Source organism: Pogoniulus pusillus, unplaced genomic scaffold (assembly GCF_015220805.1).
Source record: "Pogoniulus pusillus isolate bPogPus1 unplaced genomic scaffold, bPogPus1.pri scaffold_50_arrow_ctg1, whole genome shotgun sequence".
Taxonomy (NCBI): domain Eukaryota; kingdom Metazoa; phylum Chordata; class Aves; order Piciformes; family Lybiidae; genus Pogoniulus; species Pogoniulus pusillus.
Genome location: NW_026974708.1, coordinates 183558 through 199329, shown reverse-complemented (window position 1 = coordinate 199329; position 15772 = coordinate 183558). Strand labels below are relative to the sequence as shown.

General features: G+C 51.3%; 1 protein-coding gene across 1 annotated transcript; it reads right to left on the bottom strand.

Annotated features, from left to right (window-relative positions):
• Positions 1-8116: 8116 nt before the first annotated feature.
• LOC135174171 (olfactory receptor 14J1-like) lies at positions 8117-9049 on the bottom strand. Its single transcript, XM_064141400.1, has one exon. The coding sequence runs from the start codon at positions 9047-9049 to the stop codon at positions 8117-8119; it is 933 nt and encodes a 310-aa protein (XP_063997470.1).
• Between the last annotated feature and the right edge of the window lie 6723 nt (positions 9050-15772).

Below are 15772 nucleotides of genomic sequence, written 5' to 3'. Positions count from 1 at the left end.
CATACTAACGTGAAAGCATTAAGGAGGCAGTTCGATCTAACCGCACAGCAGGCGGCAGATATCATCTCTGCCTGCCCTGAGTGCCAGCACTTCAGTGTACAATCCCAAGCCACAGGGATCAACCCCAGAGGTTTACAGAGCCTTGAGCTATGGCAAACTGATGTTACACATTTTTCTGAATTCGGCCAACTTAAATACATACATTCCTCCATAGATACCTTTTCAGGTGTGCTTTTTGCCTCCTGTCATACAGGAGAAAGAGCTAAAGATGCTAAATGACATTTCTTAAAAGCATTCACCACTTCAGGTGTACCAAAAACGATAAAAACTGACAATGCTCCAGCTTACTCATCCCAGTTTTTGAAGAACTTTTTTATGGAATGGGGGATATGCCACGTTACCGGCATCCCGCACTCGCCTACAGGGCAATCCATCATTGAGAGATCACACCAAACACTAAAAACACTATAAGGAAAACAGAAAGGGGGAGGGGGTATGATAGACACACCGGAGGAACGGTTACAGAAAGCCATGTACACTTTCAATTTTTTGAATTGCTTTGCAGAAGATACCCCCCCTATTGCACGGCATTTTGCAAGTAATCACCTTTTCAAATTTCAGGAAAAACCCCCCGTCTTGGTAAGAAACATGGAATCAGGAAAAATAGAAGGACAGTTCCCTCTAATAACATGGGGAAGGGGTTATGCTTGTGTTTCCACAGATTCAGGACCCAAGTGGTTCCCGGCAAAGAACATACACCCATATATAGAACCCTCATCTGACGCACAGACATCATCGACAAAATGAAGAATGTTACTGTGTTTTTAATTTGTATATGGGGAATTGAGTTAGGAGTTAGTATTTTTGCCCTGTCCAAAACTAATGTTTGGATCACACTGGCCAATCTTACTGGATCACAATCGTTGTGTCTGGCTACAGCCACACCTCAGAATCCTTTCTCTACATGTCTAGTAGGGGTACCAGTAGATCAATGGCCAGTCCCTGACTCGCTGAGAGATATGATTCAGGGCAATGATGTTGTAGATAATTGGGATGGATGGGCACCGTGTTTACCTCCGGCATCCTTAGAACCCCAAGAACTTGAATTATTTGGATCAATAAAAGCGGATTATTGCCTTAGGTTTAACTACACAGGACAAAACAAAACTAAAGCTTGGAATGTTACCCCGATTCACGGTATATTTAGGAATGAATCAGCTTGGTGTAATTACACAACAAAAAACATTTCTAAATCTTCCAACAAGCCTCTTAAGTTACCTCCTGGTGTCTTTTTTATTTGTGGTGATAGAGCTTGGCCATCTATCCCTTCTCGTATTATAGGAGGACCCTGTACAATTGGTAGATTAATGATTTTAACACCCAATGACACTACTGTTCTGCGGTGGTGGAAACAGTATCAGAGCCACCCGCAAATTAGAGATAAAAGAGCTCCGCACGCTTTTGATCAATCTTGAGATGATAATGTTGATTTTTGGAATAGGGGAGAAATAGTTGCTGCATCAATTTTTGCACCAGGAGTTGCCTCTAGCAAATCATTAGCCACCTTAAATAAATTAGGCTGTTGGCTTGCAAAACAAAGTAATGCAACTAGCGTTGCACTGTCAGGACTACTAGTGGATGTAGATAGTGTTAGGCATGCTACATTACAAAATCGTGCTGCTATAGATTTCTTGCTTTTAGCTCAAGGACATGGTTGCGAAGACTTCGAAGGAATGTGCTGCATGAACTTGTCCGATCACTCTGAATCGATCCACGCCAGCATACAGAAAATACGGGACGGAGTGAAGAGACTGCAGCAAGAAGATAATTGGGACTGGCTTGACAAACTATTTCTGGGATGGGGTCTTTCGGGATGGATTAGAAGTCTTGTAAAAACATTTTGCTATGTTATTATTGTAGTGTTAGTAATGCTTTTACTATTGCCTTGTATATTCCAATGCATGCAAAGAATGATTGATAGAGCTACTGCTAAGATCTTTGTTGTACAACAGAAAGGGGGAGATGTAGGGTCGCGTGCTGTGAGCCAGGAACAACTGATAACCTTGGAGGAGTTACACCATAAACCTTGGGCTAGAGCTGCATAAAATGTCACATACTTAATTGATAAGAAAGAGGAATTTATGACACGTTGACCTAATTTTATTGCAGGGTCTGTTGTACTGATAAGGAATCAGAGCATATGGTTTCTTGTACTGATAAGAGATCTTAGCTAGGCAGAAGTTGTGAAATCTTAGCAAGAAGCTGAGTTGGAATAGCCAATCAGCAGTATACGCGAGAAGCTTAATGAACCAATCACTGAGAGCCTTCTGTATGGAGTAGAACTGTATTGCCTATAAAAGATAGTGGATTTGTTACAATAAATGGAACTTTCTTGGCATCCAAGAGTCTTCCCGTCCCTCTGTTGCAACAAAGGATATCTCATAGCCACAGCCAACAGAAGGTGTGTCCACAAGCTAACCTTACCAAGAGGACTTGCTAGGTATTTGTCCACTCCACTCTCCTTGGTGAGTGGTCCCAGCTGCTTGGCAGACTTGTCTCCTACCTGCAGGGCATCAGCACCAATGCTACGGCATCTCACTAGCCAGCTTAGGATTGGCTCTCCTGATTCCCTTGAGTATTCCTTCCTAACTTCCCTGACCTCTCTGAGAGGGTCGTTGGAGTCCTGGATGCCATATTCCTCCTCTTCCTCTTGTTGATCTGGATGTCCCTGGCCTAGAAACAGAACCTTCCTCATAGCACTCTTAAACTCATTGGAACCATCCTCTCTCTTGGCAGCCAACCTCACAGTGCTCTTCTCATTTGAGTACTGGGATCTGAGCATGTTCGCCAGGTCTCGCAGACTAAATGCCTCCTCTTCCTCCTCTTGCTCACCAGAGGTCCCCTCTCTTACATCCTCCTTTGAATCGCACTTTGTCAAAAGCTGTGTCTTGGCTTTCGCCTTAGCAGGTGCCAAAAAGGCCTGCACAGCAACAGTCTTTGACGTGTCTACTGGAGGGTTTGAATCATTGGAGGTCTGGCCTGAGGTCTGTGAGTTCAGATCTGCCTTAGAGCTAACAGGGCTCTGGTCTGCTGGCTGGGGATTAAAACTGGCTGAGTTAGTGTTACTAGTGTTACTAGTAGTGGGAAAATTCTGGCTTTGATCATTTGCCTGTACTCCTCTGCATGGGCTTCCAAGCCAGGTCCCTGCTACTACCTTTCAGATTCTCCATCAGCCACAACTGTGTATCCTTGCTGCTGTCCCCTCAGGCACTCAGGGGACAGAGAGGTGACAACCCAGCCCCAAGCCTCTTCCTACAGTGGCCACTAGGTGCTCAGGGACAGAGACTCACACAAGTGCCTTGCCCAGCACAGGCCTTCTGCTGCCTGTTGGGGACACTGGCAGCTGGCAGCCCAACAGCACAGAGCCCAGGCAGGAGTCAGGGCTGCCCTTCAGCTGCTGCAGCAAGAAGTGACCTCTGAGTCCCTCTGCTGCCCTCTTCCTGCTGTTGCCCTCTCAGCCCCTGAGGCAGCAGTGACCTCCCAGCCCTGCACAGCCTTGTGCCTGCTGCTGGCCCTGAGATGCTGAGGCACAGCTCAGCTCCCCATAGTGTCCTCACTTTTCCTTGTGGCTTACAACCTGATTAGACACAGGTCACTTCACACTCTTCTTCTAGCACTATGGAACTCCTCTTGGAACTCACAACTCTCTTCCTATCCCAATGGACCAAAATGCTTAAATCCAGGCTAGGAAATGAGCTGATGGTAGGGAGGTGTAGAGCACAGCAAGGAGAGCTTCAGAGTGAGGGGAAGCATTTAGGGAGCAGGTTAGGGCTTGAGGTTCCTTCGCAGAAACAGCATAAAGGCCTATCAGGGGAGTTTGTGCAGACACTGACACAGAGGCATCAAAACTACCTGAACAGCTCTTACCTCTTCCAAATCTCTCATTTCTTTTGGCCAAGCCTCTTTTCCCTCCCCTTAATCTCCCATCTCACCTCTTGCAGCTTCCCCTGACCTCACCCAAATCTTTCCTCTGGTTGGGGGCTGTATGCACTGTCTGTGCCCCACTGCTGCTCAATCAGAAGGGACCTCATATCCATCATTCAATGGGACAGGAAGTGCTGCTGTGCTGGAGAGGTCCCTGCTTGGCCCCACCAGTACTGTTGGAGGCAGGTGGTGTCCTCCAGCCCTCCTGAGCTACTCTGTCTGTCATCTCCTGCTCCAGAAGGTCTCCCAGACATCCTAGGACACACCTCAGGGCAGGAGCAACCTCTCTGTGGATAACTGAATCCAACTGTGGATGTGGATGTTAGTAAGAACTTGAAACCTGAGCAGAAAAGAGCTCCGAGTGACAGCTGAAGAAGTCTTCCTCCCCAGCAGCGCCAGGATTTGTGTCATTTGTCAATATTTCCCCTTAATTTGTCCATTAACAGCCCCACAGCTCTGTGCCAGCTCCCCACACTCTCTCTGGCTGTGTGAAGAGTTGCATGCAGCCACCTCTGACAGTCCATGCTCTTACCGATGGTCCAGGTGCTCAGAAGAACAATTGTGTTGGCATTGGCACAGTTCCTCTCTCTGCTCCTGCCTCTCTGTTTTCTCTGTGCTCTTATACTTCCAAAGGGCTCTCCAAGGGGAAGATTGAAGCACAGAAGAGGTCAGGTTAGACAATATCTGAGTGTCTTGTCTGAGTCTCCTGCTTGGGGCAAGGTCAAGTGGCAGAGGCAGCTGAAGACCTCCCCTCAGTTTGCCAACACCCTCAAAGGAGCTCAGGTCAGCTCCAGCCCATTGCAGAGGGAGAAGGTAAAGGCTGTGAGCAGGCTTGGTCCTGGTGCTGGGCACTGAGGGAAAGTACCTCAGCAGAGTTGTTCTGGGCCTCCCCCAGGCAAGGAGAAGGCTGCTGTTGAAAACAGAGGAATAAGTGAGCTGAGCTGGACAGGGGCAGGCAGCCTTCTGCTGGTGCATGCTGGAGAGCTCCCCAGGGTGGTACCTCTGCTGCACCCACAGGGTGCCAGCCTGGACAGGAAGGGAGGACTGGGTCATAAAAGCAGTTATGAAAGCAGAGACCCTGAGTGCCACAGGGGCACTGTGGGAGTATCCCACGGCACTGGGAACTGAAACTGGGATAAGCACACAGTGACAGTGGAGATGAGAGCCAAACTGCAGCTGCCTGCTGGAGACCAACCTCCAAAGTCATGAATCTTGCCAAGTCTTGCCAAGAGATGTGGCTGGCACACTGCAGGATGTGGCAGCCAGCAGGAGCCATTTAGCACAAGGCCTGCAAAAGGTGCAAGGAACAGGACTAGCACTCTGTGGGGACCATAGTTGGTGCTGCCCTCTGCACCAACGCTGGACAGCAGCTGGGGTAGGTACTAGAGCTGGGGTAGGTACTAGAGCTGTGGCAGGTCCCCAGGCAGGATCAATTCCCCAGTACAAAGTCCAGAGGGTCAGAGGCACACTGGTGGCCACCAGGATGAGGGCAGAAGGCAGAGGAGTGTGGTGTAGGACACAGTCTGAAGTCACACAGAGAAATGTCAGGGCTCTGGCAGGTGTCCACATCTGAGCTGGCCTCGTGGGCTGCTGAGGCACCCTGGGATGTTCAGAGGCAGAGTCTTTTCCCATGATGCTGCATCGCAGCAGTCAGAGTCCCCCTGGCCTCCCCTTGCCATTGGCAGAGGCCAGGAGGCTCCTCAGTCCTGCACTGCATTGCCCTGTGTCGTGGAGGGCCTGTAGGCCTGAAAACAGGCTTGCTTATGCCTCTCCTGCCTAGACATGTTTTTCTGCCAGGACCCCTGGCTGTAAACAAGTTGTGTAAGCCCCCACACACCCAGCTCGTGTCTCCCTGGGGTAAGTCCATGTGATCCCCATATTTGGGAAAGTCCAGGCAAGAGCCTTCTGCCTATTATGGTAAGGTTTGGCTAACTGCCAACCTGATTGGTCACTCTAGTGGCCAAAGAGGCCATTAATCTCGGCCCACATTCAACAAATAGGGGTGCACAGGTAAACAAAGTGCTTAGCTCAGACACGTGCTCTGACCCTCACTTGCAGCTCAGCTCAGACCCTCAGGCACAGACCTTGCATAGCTCAGCCACTCAGATGCTCAGAGGCCCAGACCTCATGCTCTGACTCTCTCGCAGCTCATCTGCCTTTGTATCTGTCTTGCAGAGCTCATTTAAGCCTGCACATATATATATATAAGGAGTCTATAGCCTCCAGCCAGCTGTGCACATCTGCACACCACTGCATTATCAGGACCAGATCCTGTACTGCCTGTACCTGCGGAGCTCAGACTCCCAGCAGCCGAGCACACTTTGCCTGCCTGCTGCCTATCATTGCCTGGTAAAAGCCACTGCCGCTGAGAGAACCAGGAAGCAGACTCTGGGTTGTCTGCACACACACATGGCCTGCTAGCTGTGAAGAACCGTGCCAGAGACAGCATGATATCCTCCTGCTCCTGAGATCCTGCCAGCTGAGGATTCCTGGACAGGACATCCAGAAGAAGCCAGCAGCACCAAAGGCAGAGATTGCCTCTTCGCCAGGAGAAAAGGTCAGAAACCTTTTTCCCCAGAAGCTGGGAAGATTTATCCTATCCCCTCAAGCCAGGAGGATTCCAGCTTCAGCGTCCACGGGCAGAGACCCTGGAGAATTGGACATTAGACACAGGCTGTGACCCAGCCCCAGAGGGTGATTAATAATTGATAAGAGTTGTGAGTAAATGCTTCAACACCTCTGTAAATATAAGTGCCTCTGCCGTAGAGCAGAAAGAGTTCCAGCCTGCTCTGCTGGGCAAACAGCATAGAGACCCCAAGCGGCATTAAGCCACAGGGAAAACTCCTCTCTCTGTCTATAGTTTGAATGTTTGCTGGTTAATTAACAGATTCCTGTGCATATTTTATCCTAGATTGTTTTCATAACTGTGTACTGACCTTTAATATTAATATACAGTGGTTGGGGGTGGCAGAGTTCAGAATATTGAGATTAATAAATATATATTTTTATATAAAATTATCTCACCCCAATTAATTTCTCTCCTCCGCCAAAACCAGCATAGGTGCTGAGAATCCCCCTCGGTAACACCCTGCTCTGGCCTCATCGGAGATGCCCCAGGGCATGAGGAGTGGACACAGGCACTTGGGTTCAAGTGAGCAAATCCCAGTTCTTCACTCACTTGGTTTTCCATGGGAAGTTACTCTCCAGGTGAGGTGAGCTCAAAGCTGTGCCTGTCCCACAGGCCTTCATGGCAGCTCCAGAACAGCTGATGGAGGTGGTTCTCACTCAGGTTCATCTCCTCACGTGCACTCAGTGTCCATGCTTGTGTCTCATCTATGCAATGCACACAGGGACTGTTGCCCAAGACACTCAGTGACCCCCAGGGAGGAGGAAGCACTTCTGTGGCCTGGGCTGGGAGCACAGTGATGGCAATGGAGCTGGCTGGGCAAGGTCACTGCTGTGTGCCCCGACCCTGCACACTCACACACCTCAGCTGCCCCTGCTGTGCGCCTCTCCAGGGCACTGTGTTGGGCATATCATTGGGAGTAAATGTGGCAGAAAGCTGAAGGTTACAGACACTGCCCTGAGACCTCCTTTCTTTATGGCCATGATGCTCTGGGGGCCAGCTCGGGGCCAGCAGTGCCCCCGGCCTGTCCCTGCCTGCAGCCTCAGCACTGCCTCGCAGCAGGACAGTAACAAAGCTGCAGAGCCCTCAGGCCTTGCCCTGCTGCAAGGGTTCAGGAGGAGAGTGTGGAAGGGAAGAAAGGGCAGCTCAGGGCAGCTCAAGTGCTGGGGGTCTCTGACACTGCTGCTGTGCTGGGACTCTGCCCCTCCACCTCTGCACACAGGCACTGCCCTGCAGCTTTGCCCAGCTCTTGAGTGAAGCCTCTTGGACCAAAATGTCACTGCAGACTCCTTCACTGTGTTTAATACTCAGAGGACTCTGCTCCTCCTTTGCAGTCTCTGGGTGACCTTCTACAGGCAGGCAGAGAACTGTGACTGGGAAGAAGAATGAAATTTGATTGTGCGCAGCCAGAGCGACACAAGAAACCACCATCAGAAGAACCAGAGCTGCCAGGCTGGGCCTGCCCTGAGTGACATCAGAGCTGCTGTGCAGCAGAAGACAAACAGTTCATTGCTTCTGAAACCATCCAGTTGTGACCTTCCTCAGGGCAGCCTTCAGCTCCTGGTTCCTCAGGCTGTAGATGAGAGGGTTCACTGCTGGGGGGACCACCGAGTACAGCACTGCCATCAGCACATCCAAAGGTGGGGAGGAGATGGAAGGAGGCTTCAGGTAGGCAAAGAAGCCAGTGCTGATGAACAGGGAGAGCACAGCCAGGTGAGGGAGGCAGGTGGCAAAGGCTTTGTGGCGACCCTGCTCAGAGGGCATCCTCAGCACTGCCCTGAAGATCTGCACATAGGACACCACAATGAACACAAAGCAGACAAATAATAAACAGGCACTGGCCACAATGAGCCAAACCTCCCTGAGGTAGGCTGTGGAGCAGGAGAGCCTGAGGAGCTGGGGGGTCTCACAGAAGAACTGGTGCACAGCATTGCCCTGGCAGAGGGGCAGGGAAAATGTACTGGCTGTGTGCAGCAGAGCATTGAGACCTGCAGAGGCCCAGGCAGCTGCTGCCAGCTGGGCACAAGCTCTGCTGCCCAGCAGGGTGCCATAGTGCAGGGATCTGCAGATGGCAATGTAGCGGTCGTAGGCCATGATGGTGAGGAGAAAAAGCTCTCCTGAAATGAAAAAGAGAACAAAAAAGACCTGAGCAGCACAGCTTGCATAGGAGATGTCCCTGATGCCCCATAGGGAATTCACCATTGAATTTGGGACAGTGGTGGAGATGTAGCCAATGTCAATAAGGGAGAGGTTGAGGAGGAAGAAGTACATGGGGGTGTGCAGGTGGTGGTCCCAGGCTATGGTGGCAATGATGAGGCTGTTGCCCAGGAGGGCAGCCAGGTAGGTGGCCAGGAAGAGGCAGAAGTGCAGCAGCTGCAGCTGCCGTGTGCCTGGGAATGGCAGCAGGAGGAAGTGGGTGATGGAGCTGCTGTTGGACATCTGCTGTCTGGGCATGGATCAGCTGTTGCAAGAGGAGAAGACACTGCACAAGTTAAAGCATAATTCCTGGAGAAAGTTCCATGAGCATCTCCCAGAAAATCCCCTCAGAATTACTTCTTTCTCTGGAGGAGCTTTGTGCACTCTCAGCCTCACACCCTTGCAGCCATCCCAGCAGAAGGCAGCTCTCATGTCCTCCGACTCCAGCGGTGCAGATGGGAAGCTCTGCTCTGGATCATCTCCTCCTCCTGTGTAGCAGAGAGATCCCAGAGGCTGTAGGATGTGGCAGCTTTACAAGCTCCAGGAACTGCAGATCCCTTCTCCTGCAGCAGAGACTCACCACAGCCAGGCCTGGGAAGGTTTCTCCTTGAGCTCTCAGTCACCCTCCCAATCCTGGCCACCTTGAAGCTCTCTCTGCTGTCCTCATCTCCCTGACATCCCCTGGCAGTGCCCTCAGCCCTGCTGTGTGTGCAGAGCTCCTGGGCAGAGTTCTCTCTCTGCAGTGCTGTCTGCTTGCCAGCAGCTCTCTCCAGCCCAGGAGCCTGCCCCAGCTCAGCAGCAGAGGACCAGCCCCAGCCATTTTAAGGACCCCTCTGGAGGCTTTGGTGCTGAGTTCATGGACCTCAGAGACTGAGAAGTTGAAGAAACCTCTCCAGAAGTCAAAGTCAGAGTCCAACTCTGAAGTTTCTTGGAGTGTTAATGGGTCCCACGGAGGGACACTGGAAAGGTGTCCCCAGTGCCTGCTCAGAGCAGCAGGAGGCAGTGGATGCAAGGGAAGCATCCCTGGAGGCACTGAAGCACCTGCAGGGGCTGGGCAGAGCAGAGAGACGGAGGCAGTGCTGACAGGTCAGGACAGCAGCTAAAGGTGGCTCTGATGCTGAGCAAACCTGGAGGGGTTTCATGAATGCAAAGGGGCAAGCCATGACCCCCAGCCCCTGGCAAAGGAAATCCTGTCCCTCACCTGTGCCTCTGGCCTCTGCTGGAGGCAGTGGGGAGTGAGGGTGAGCAGTGAGCAGGGCAGGACATTCTGTGACACTCTGTGGCCTCCCCAAGAAGGAGCAAGGAGGAAAGCAACTGCAGAGCCTCAGCAGAAGCTTCTGCTGGCAGAATTTCTGCATCAGACACAGCTTGTGCTGAGCAGATGCTGCAGAGTCTGTTCCTTGGCAGCAGCCTGGGGCAGGCTCTGCTGTGCTTTGCTTGCCCAGAGACAACTCCTGCTGGAAAGTAATGAAATGTTCCCCTGCAAAGCATTTTGAGCAGATGCTTCTCAGAACAAAAACCTCTCCAAGTAGCTGCAGAGCTCTTGGCAAGCACCAGAAGCTTAGTTGTGGCTCAGCAGTGTTTTAATGAGCCCCATGGAGTGTTTGGGACTGAGTCCATGCTCCTCAGGTGCTGCCAGGAGCCTGAACAAGCCTCTCCAGAAGTGCAAATCAGAAGCAAACCCCAAAGTGCCTTGAAGCATTGATTGGCCCCACTGAGGGTCGTTACTGACAAAGCCTCCCAGGCACTCCTTAGAGCAGCTCATTGAGGCCATGAGTGCAGGAGACAAAGGCAGAGTGCAGGGCAGAAACCCTTGGGCTTGGTTTATGGAGCAGAAAGGCCAAGCCCTGACCACAGCCCTTGGAACAGCAGAGCCTGAAAGCCTCCAAGAAATGCTTCTCCTCCCAGGCCTCGGTGGCAGAGGCAACTGCCAGAGCCAAGGGGAGAGAGCCCTTGGTGCTGTTGGGCTTTCAGCCTGGCCAGAGCCCTTGGCCATGCCTGCTGTAGCCTGTGCTGCACTGTCCCATGCCTGCAACTCTTTCCCCTCAGGCTCTTGACTCCCATCTTGCTTCCCCAGCCAGCTCTCAGCCTGACATTCCCACACCTTCACTGAGGTGTCCCTGCTCTCAGAGGCCATTCCTTGAGACCTCTGTGTGACCTCATCCATATCAGGTCTGTCCTTTGAGTGACATTGCTTTGTCCTCATCTCCAGTCTGACCCTTCCAAGCTGCACTTTGTGGAGGTTTTGGTCTCTTCCACTACCCAGAAGACCTTCATCACCTCTGACCCCACTCTTCAGCCATTTGCACACTTTGCTGCAGTGCCCTGAGCCTCCACTCCCCAGACTGAAGCCGCTCAGGTCCCTTGGTCTCTCCAAGGATGGGCAGAGTCCAATGGGATGGTGTTCAATAGCTCCAAGTGCAGGGTGCTGCACTTTGGCCACAACAACCCCATGCAGAGATACAGGCTGGGGTCAGAGTGGCTGAGAGCAGCCAGACAGAGAGGGATCTGGGGGTACTGATTGATACCTGCCTGAACATGAGCCAGCAGTGTGCCCAGGTGGCCAAGAGAGCCAGTGGCATCCTGGCCTGCATCAGGAATGGTGTGGCCAGCAGGAGCAGGGAGGTCATTCTGCCCCTGTACTCTGCACTGGTTAGACCACACCTTGAGTACTGTGTCCAGTTCTGGGCCCCCCAGTTTAGGAGCTTGAGCGTGTCCAGAGAAGGGCGATGAGGCTGGGGAGAGGCCTTGAGCACAGCCCTACGAGGAGAGGCTGAGGGAGCTGGGATTGGTTAGCCTGGAAAAGAGGAGGCTCAGGGGAGACCTTATTGCTGTCTGCAACTACCTGAGGGGTGGTTGTGGCCAGGAGGAGGTTACTCTCTTCTCTCAGGTGGCCAGCACCAGAACAAGAGGACACAGCCTCAAGCTACGCCAGGGGAGATTTAGGCTGGAGGTGAGGAGAAAGTTCTTCCCTGAGAGAGTCATTGGACACTGGAATGGGCTGCCCGGGGAGGTGGTGGAGTCGCCGTCCCTGGAGCTGTTCAAGGCAAGGTTGGATGTGGCACTTGGTGCCATGGTCTAGCCTTGTGCTCTGTGCTAAAGGGTTGGGCTTGATGATCTGTGAGGTCTCTTCCAACCCTGATAATACTGTGATACTGTGAACCCCCATCCTGGCAGATCTCTGCAACCTCTCCAGTCCCACCCCACTCCAGACTGGAGACTCCCACATCCAGACACTAACATTGCAGATGTGGCCACAGCAGTGCTGAGTGCAGGGGAGGACAACCCCCATGTCTGGGTGGTGGCCACAGCTTCTCTGCACTTGGCCTTCTTCACTCTCTGCAGGCTTTGCTCCATCCCAGGGATTTGGCAATGGTCCCTGCCAGACATTCTGTTGCCTTTCTGACTGGGGACAGCACAGACCAGAACCTCCAGCTCCAAACCGACAGGAAACCAATTTGCACTGGGATGAGGCCCAGTCTGTCTGGGAGTGGTAAGGGGATGCAGGTTGTACTGGGAGGAGTCTCAGCCTCATGGTTGAAGGACTTCAAGTGGTGCAGCCTTTAATGGGAGCAGGCACAACCTGTACTGGGAGGGTGCATTTGGAACCGGGATGAGGCCAAAGCTTCCACTTTGCTCTGGGACAAAACCATGTCTGCGGTGGGAGGAATCAGGAGGTGCAGCTTGCGCTGGGATGATCTCTTGTCTGTACTTGGTGATGCCTTTGGATCCAGCTTGTTCTGGGATGTCCTGGGTTAGGGCAGATCCCTCCCCTGGGGAGAAATGAACTCACCACTGCAGGAATAGGGGAATGGCCTGTTAGTAAGGAGCAGTTGCCCGAGACAAAACAAATACAGCATAGACCTTGGGCATGCAATGTGTGGGTCAGGCAGACCTCAGAAGAGAAAGAGCAGTAGGATCCTGCGGCCAGGACTGCTCAGATAGTTGCATAGCATACATCAAGGAGCAGGGAAAGTAACGAAGAAAGTAGGAACAGCGTCTTTGGCCTGAGCAGAGTTAGACAATCATGTAGTAGTTACTAACTTTCTTACTGTAATTCTACCCAATCAGTGATTAACAGGCCACTCTTTCTGAGACAATATATACCTGCCTGTTTTCCTAATCAAGTGGAATTTTGGCTTGCATCAAGTCCTTGCCCTGTCCCTTCATTGCGGCAAATTGTGACTCCCAATGTGATATCAGTGCTTATCATCTGGGATATGAGGACGACAGCCACGAGCCTCTGGGAACTGAAAGCTGCTGAAAGGAAGCAGACTGCAGGCCCACACTCCATCACCTCCTCTGTCAGAGTCCGGAGGCTGGTGAGAGGTGAGATTGGGGTACTGACGAGTCGACTCAGCAGCTTCTATGCATCAGTACAACTTTATTAGGATAGCGAAGTTTCTTATATAGTGCTCAGAGGAGGTGTATACAATCAGCCTGGGGCTGGCACAAGTGGATGGTACAGATTGGCCCAGAGCCATGTGCAAGGTACAGATAGGTTGCCCTGTGCCAAAACAACCTGTGGTTCCCAACCCAGGGGGCTGGCAGGCTCAGCCCCCTGTAGCTGCGTCTGCTCCAGGGGCCGGCAGGTCCAGCCCCCTGCAGGTGTGCGTGGGTTGCTCACTGTAGCTCCCAGCTCAAGGACATCTCCCAGCACAAGGACATCTCCCAGCACAAGTTCTCATGTTTACCAGCTCTCATCTTGCTGGGGGAGAATTCTCCCATAATACCCCTCTTTTTTCTTTTGAGCAACCCACGTCTGATCTCACATGGGCTGTGTTTGACACAGGTGTGAATGATACAGGTGCAAATTAGTAATGCTAAAGCTAAAAGAGAATGCATCTGCTAAGAGCCTTTTTGCTAGTGGCAATAGTCTGACAAGCTAACCACCTAAGCTCAGCTAGCAATCCCAAAAACCTGTTCTGCAAGCAACAGTAAGTCAAATGTTCAAAAACCCAAAAGTGCAGAGGAACATCACAGTCACTGGAGAGTGCAGGTGCGCCACGTCTTTGTTGGTTCAGTGTGGCAGCCGATGTTGTAGAGCTGCAGATGAGTCAGCTGTCCAATAGTTCTCCTCAGACTCCCACAGTTCTGGATTCACTCTACAGTTCTCAGAAATCTCGACGTTCTCATTATATTCCTTAGCTATGAGCTGCATCTGTCCATTGTGCTTTAAGAACTACTAGCTTCTAAATACAATACAAAGATATGCCCTAGATGTTACCTTCAGGCTATTCTATTAGGCCTTTTCCCACAGTTCTTCATCTGCTTTAAGAATTTAGGGCAGTGTTTTTTATCTTTTTGCAGGGCCCTTGCAAAGAGACAAAAGCTACTTTGCCATCTTGTGCCAATTTGAGTGGGCTTTGGCCTTTACAACAGGTGCTAAACTGAATCTATTCCATTAAACCACAATCACTGAAACTCATGAAAATACCCAAATTCATTAACCATGGTCAAAACCTTATCATCCATACACATGTAGCCATCATTTCAATACTCCTTTCAAGATTTTGCCATAACTCTGCCATCTGAGCAGGATTTCTGCTCACCTTAAGAAAAAACAGGCTAATCAGACTCAAGCTGGTCCCCATCTTAAGGCCTGTGAAGATGAGTGATCAAACACAAACAAATACAGAGACAAATGCAAGCATATTCAGTGCCTAGGGTAACAAATCCATTGACCTTGTCTGTGTGATGTGTCTAGAGAAACTGCAGACTTTCTTCGTACCTCCTTCCTTGTTTTTTTACCCTCTTTTTCCCCCTCTTTTTTTTTTATCCCAGTACTACCCAGATATACAGAAAAAAAAAAGAACATCCCATGATACCCCCATATAAAAAAAATCCCATAATTGTCATATTACAAACTCTTAGCCTTAACTACATTATCTTAGCAACTTAAAAGGTCTAAGAAATGAAGGAAATAGGAGAAAAAGCAAAGAAAATTCAAGAAGTGTTGTACCACAGCAGAGTCAGAATCAGCGCACAGGGGAAAATAAGATCCTCCTAGAAATTCTGATACAATTAGTAATCATTTAACATCCTATTCAGTAAACTCCTAACCTCTAGGATCCAGTACAATCAAAAGGAGAGAAACAGCATTAAGATTGACATCAATACTCATGCAATTAGCAAGATACAAAAATACGAGTCTGTCACTTTAAGAGTCAAGCCGCCTGACTCCACACCAGGAGAGGGAGGGGTGTAGGTGGGCTGTGCTGACCACGTGCTAGGGGAGGGAGGCAGGGGGAAGGGTGCTCGTGTCCCACAGAGCTGGTGCCGGGCAGAGGCGGGGGAAGGGGGGGTGGGGCGTGTGGGCATGAAACCAACAACAGAGCTGCAAGTGAGAGGGGAGGGTGTTGACTGCTTCACCAATCTACGAGAGTCCAAAAGCAGGGAGGGCAGGGGGGTGGTGGGCTCCACTGAGCCTCGCAGGCATGGGGGGTTTCTGCTGGCGGCTCGCAATTCCAGACAACTCGCCTCTTGAGCCGCTCTCCCAGCCCCTGTCCCCCAGAGTGTGCACTGTTCGTCCCTCTGTCTCTTTGGTGTTGTCCTGTCGATACGATCGGTGGGAGCACGGGAGGCCTCCGGATGGTGAACTGGACCATCAGGGTTCTCAGCAGAGCACCTGAGTGGGTTATTAGCGGCACCCAGCAAGTCAGTTTCAACACAAGGCTTTAGTAGTTCTAAGAAAGAGTTTAAACTGAAAAGCTTGTTGCTTCTGCCAGCTGCCATTGCTCCAAAAGCTGGGGGGGTGTGTTGTTGCTGCTTTACGGCAACAGCTACTTCTGGAAGGCCCTGTCTCTACGGCGGTTACGCCTCCTGGAAGGCGCCCATCTCTATGGTTGCGCCCGTCATCATGACAACTGCTGCTTCCGGGGGGCCCCTGTCTCTACAGCACATGCTACCCCTGGAAGGCGCCCATCTGTGTTGTCATGCTCGTCTTCACAGCGACTCTCCCCCACT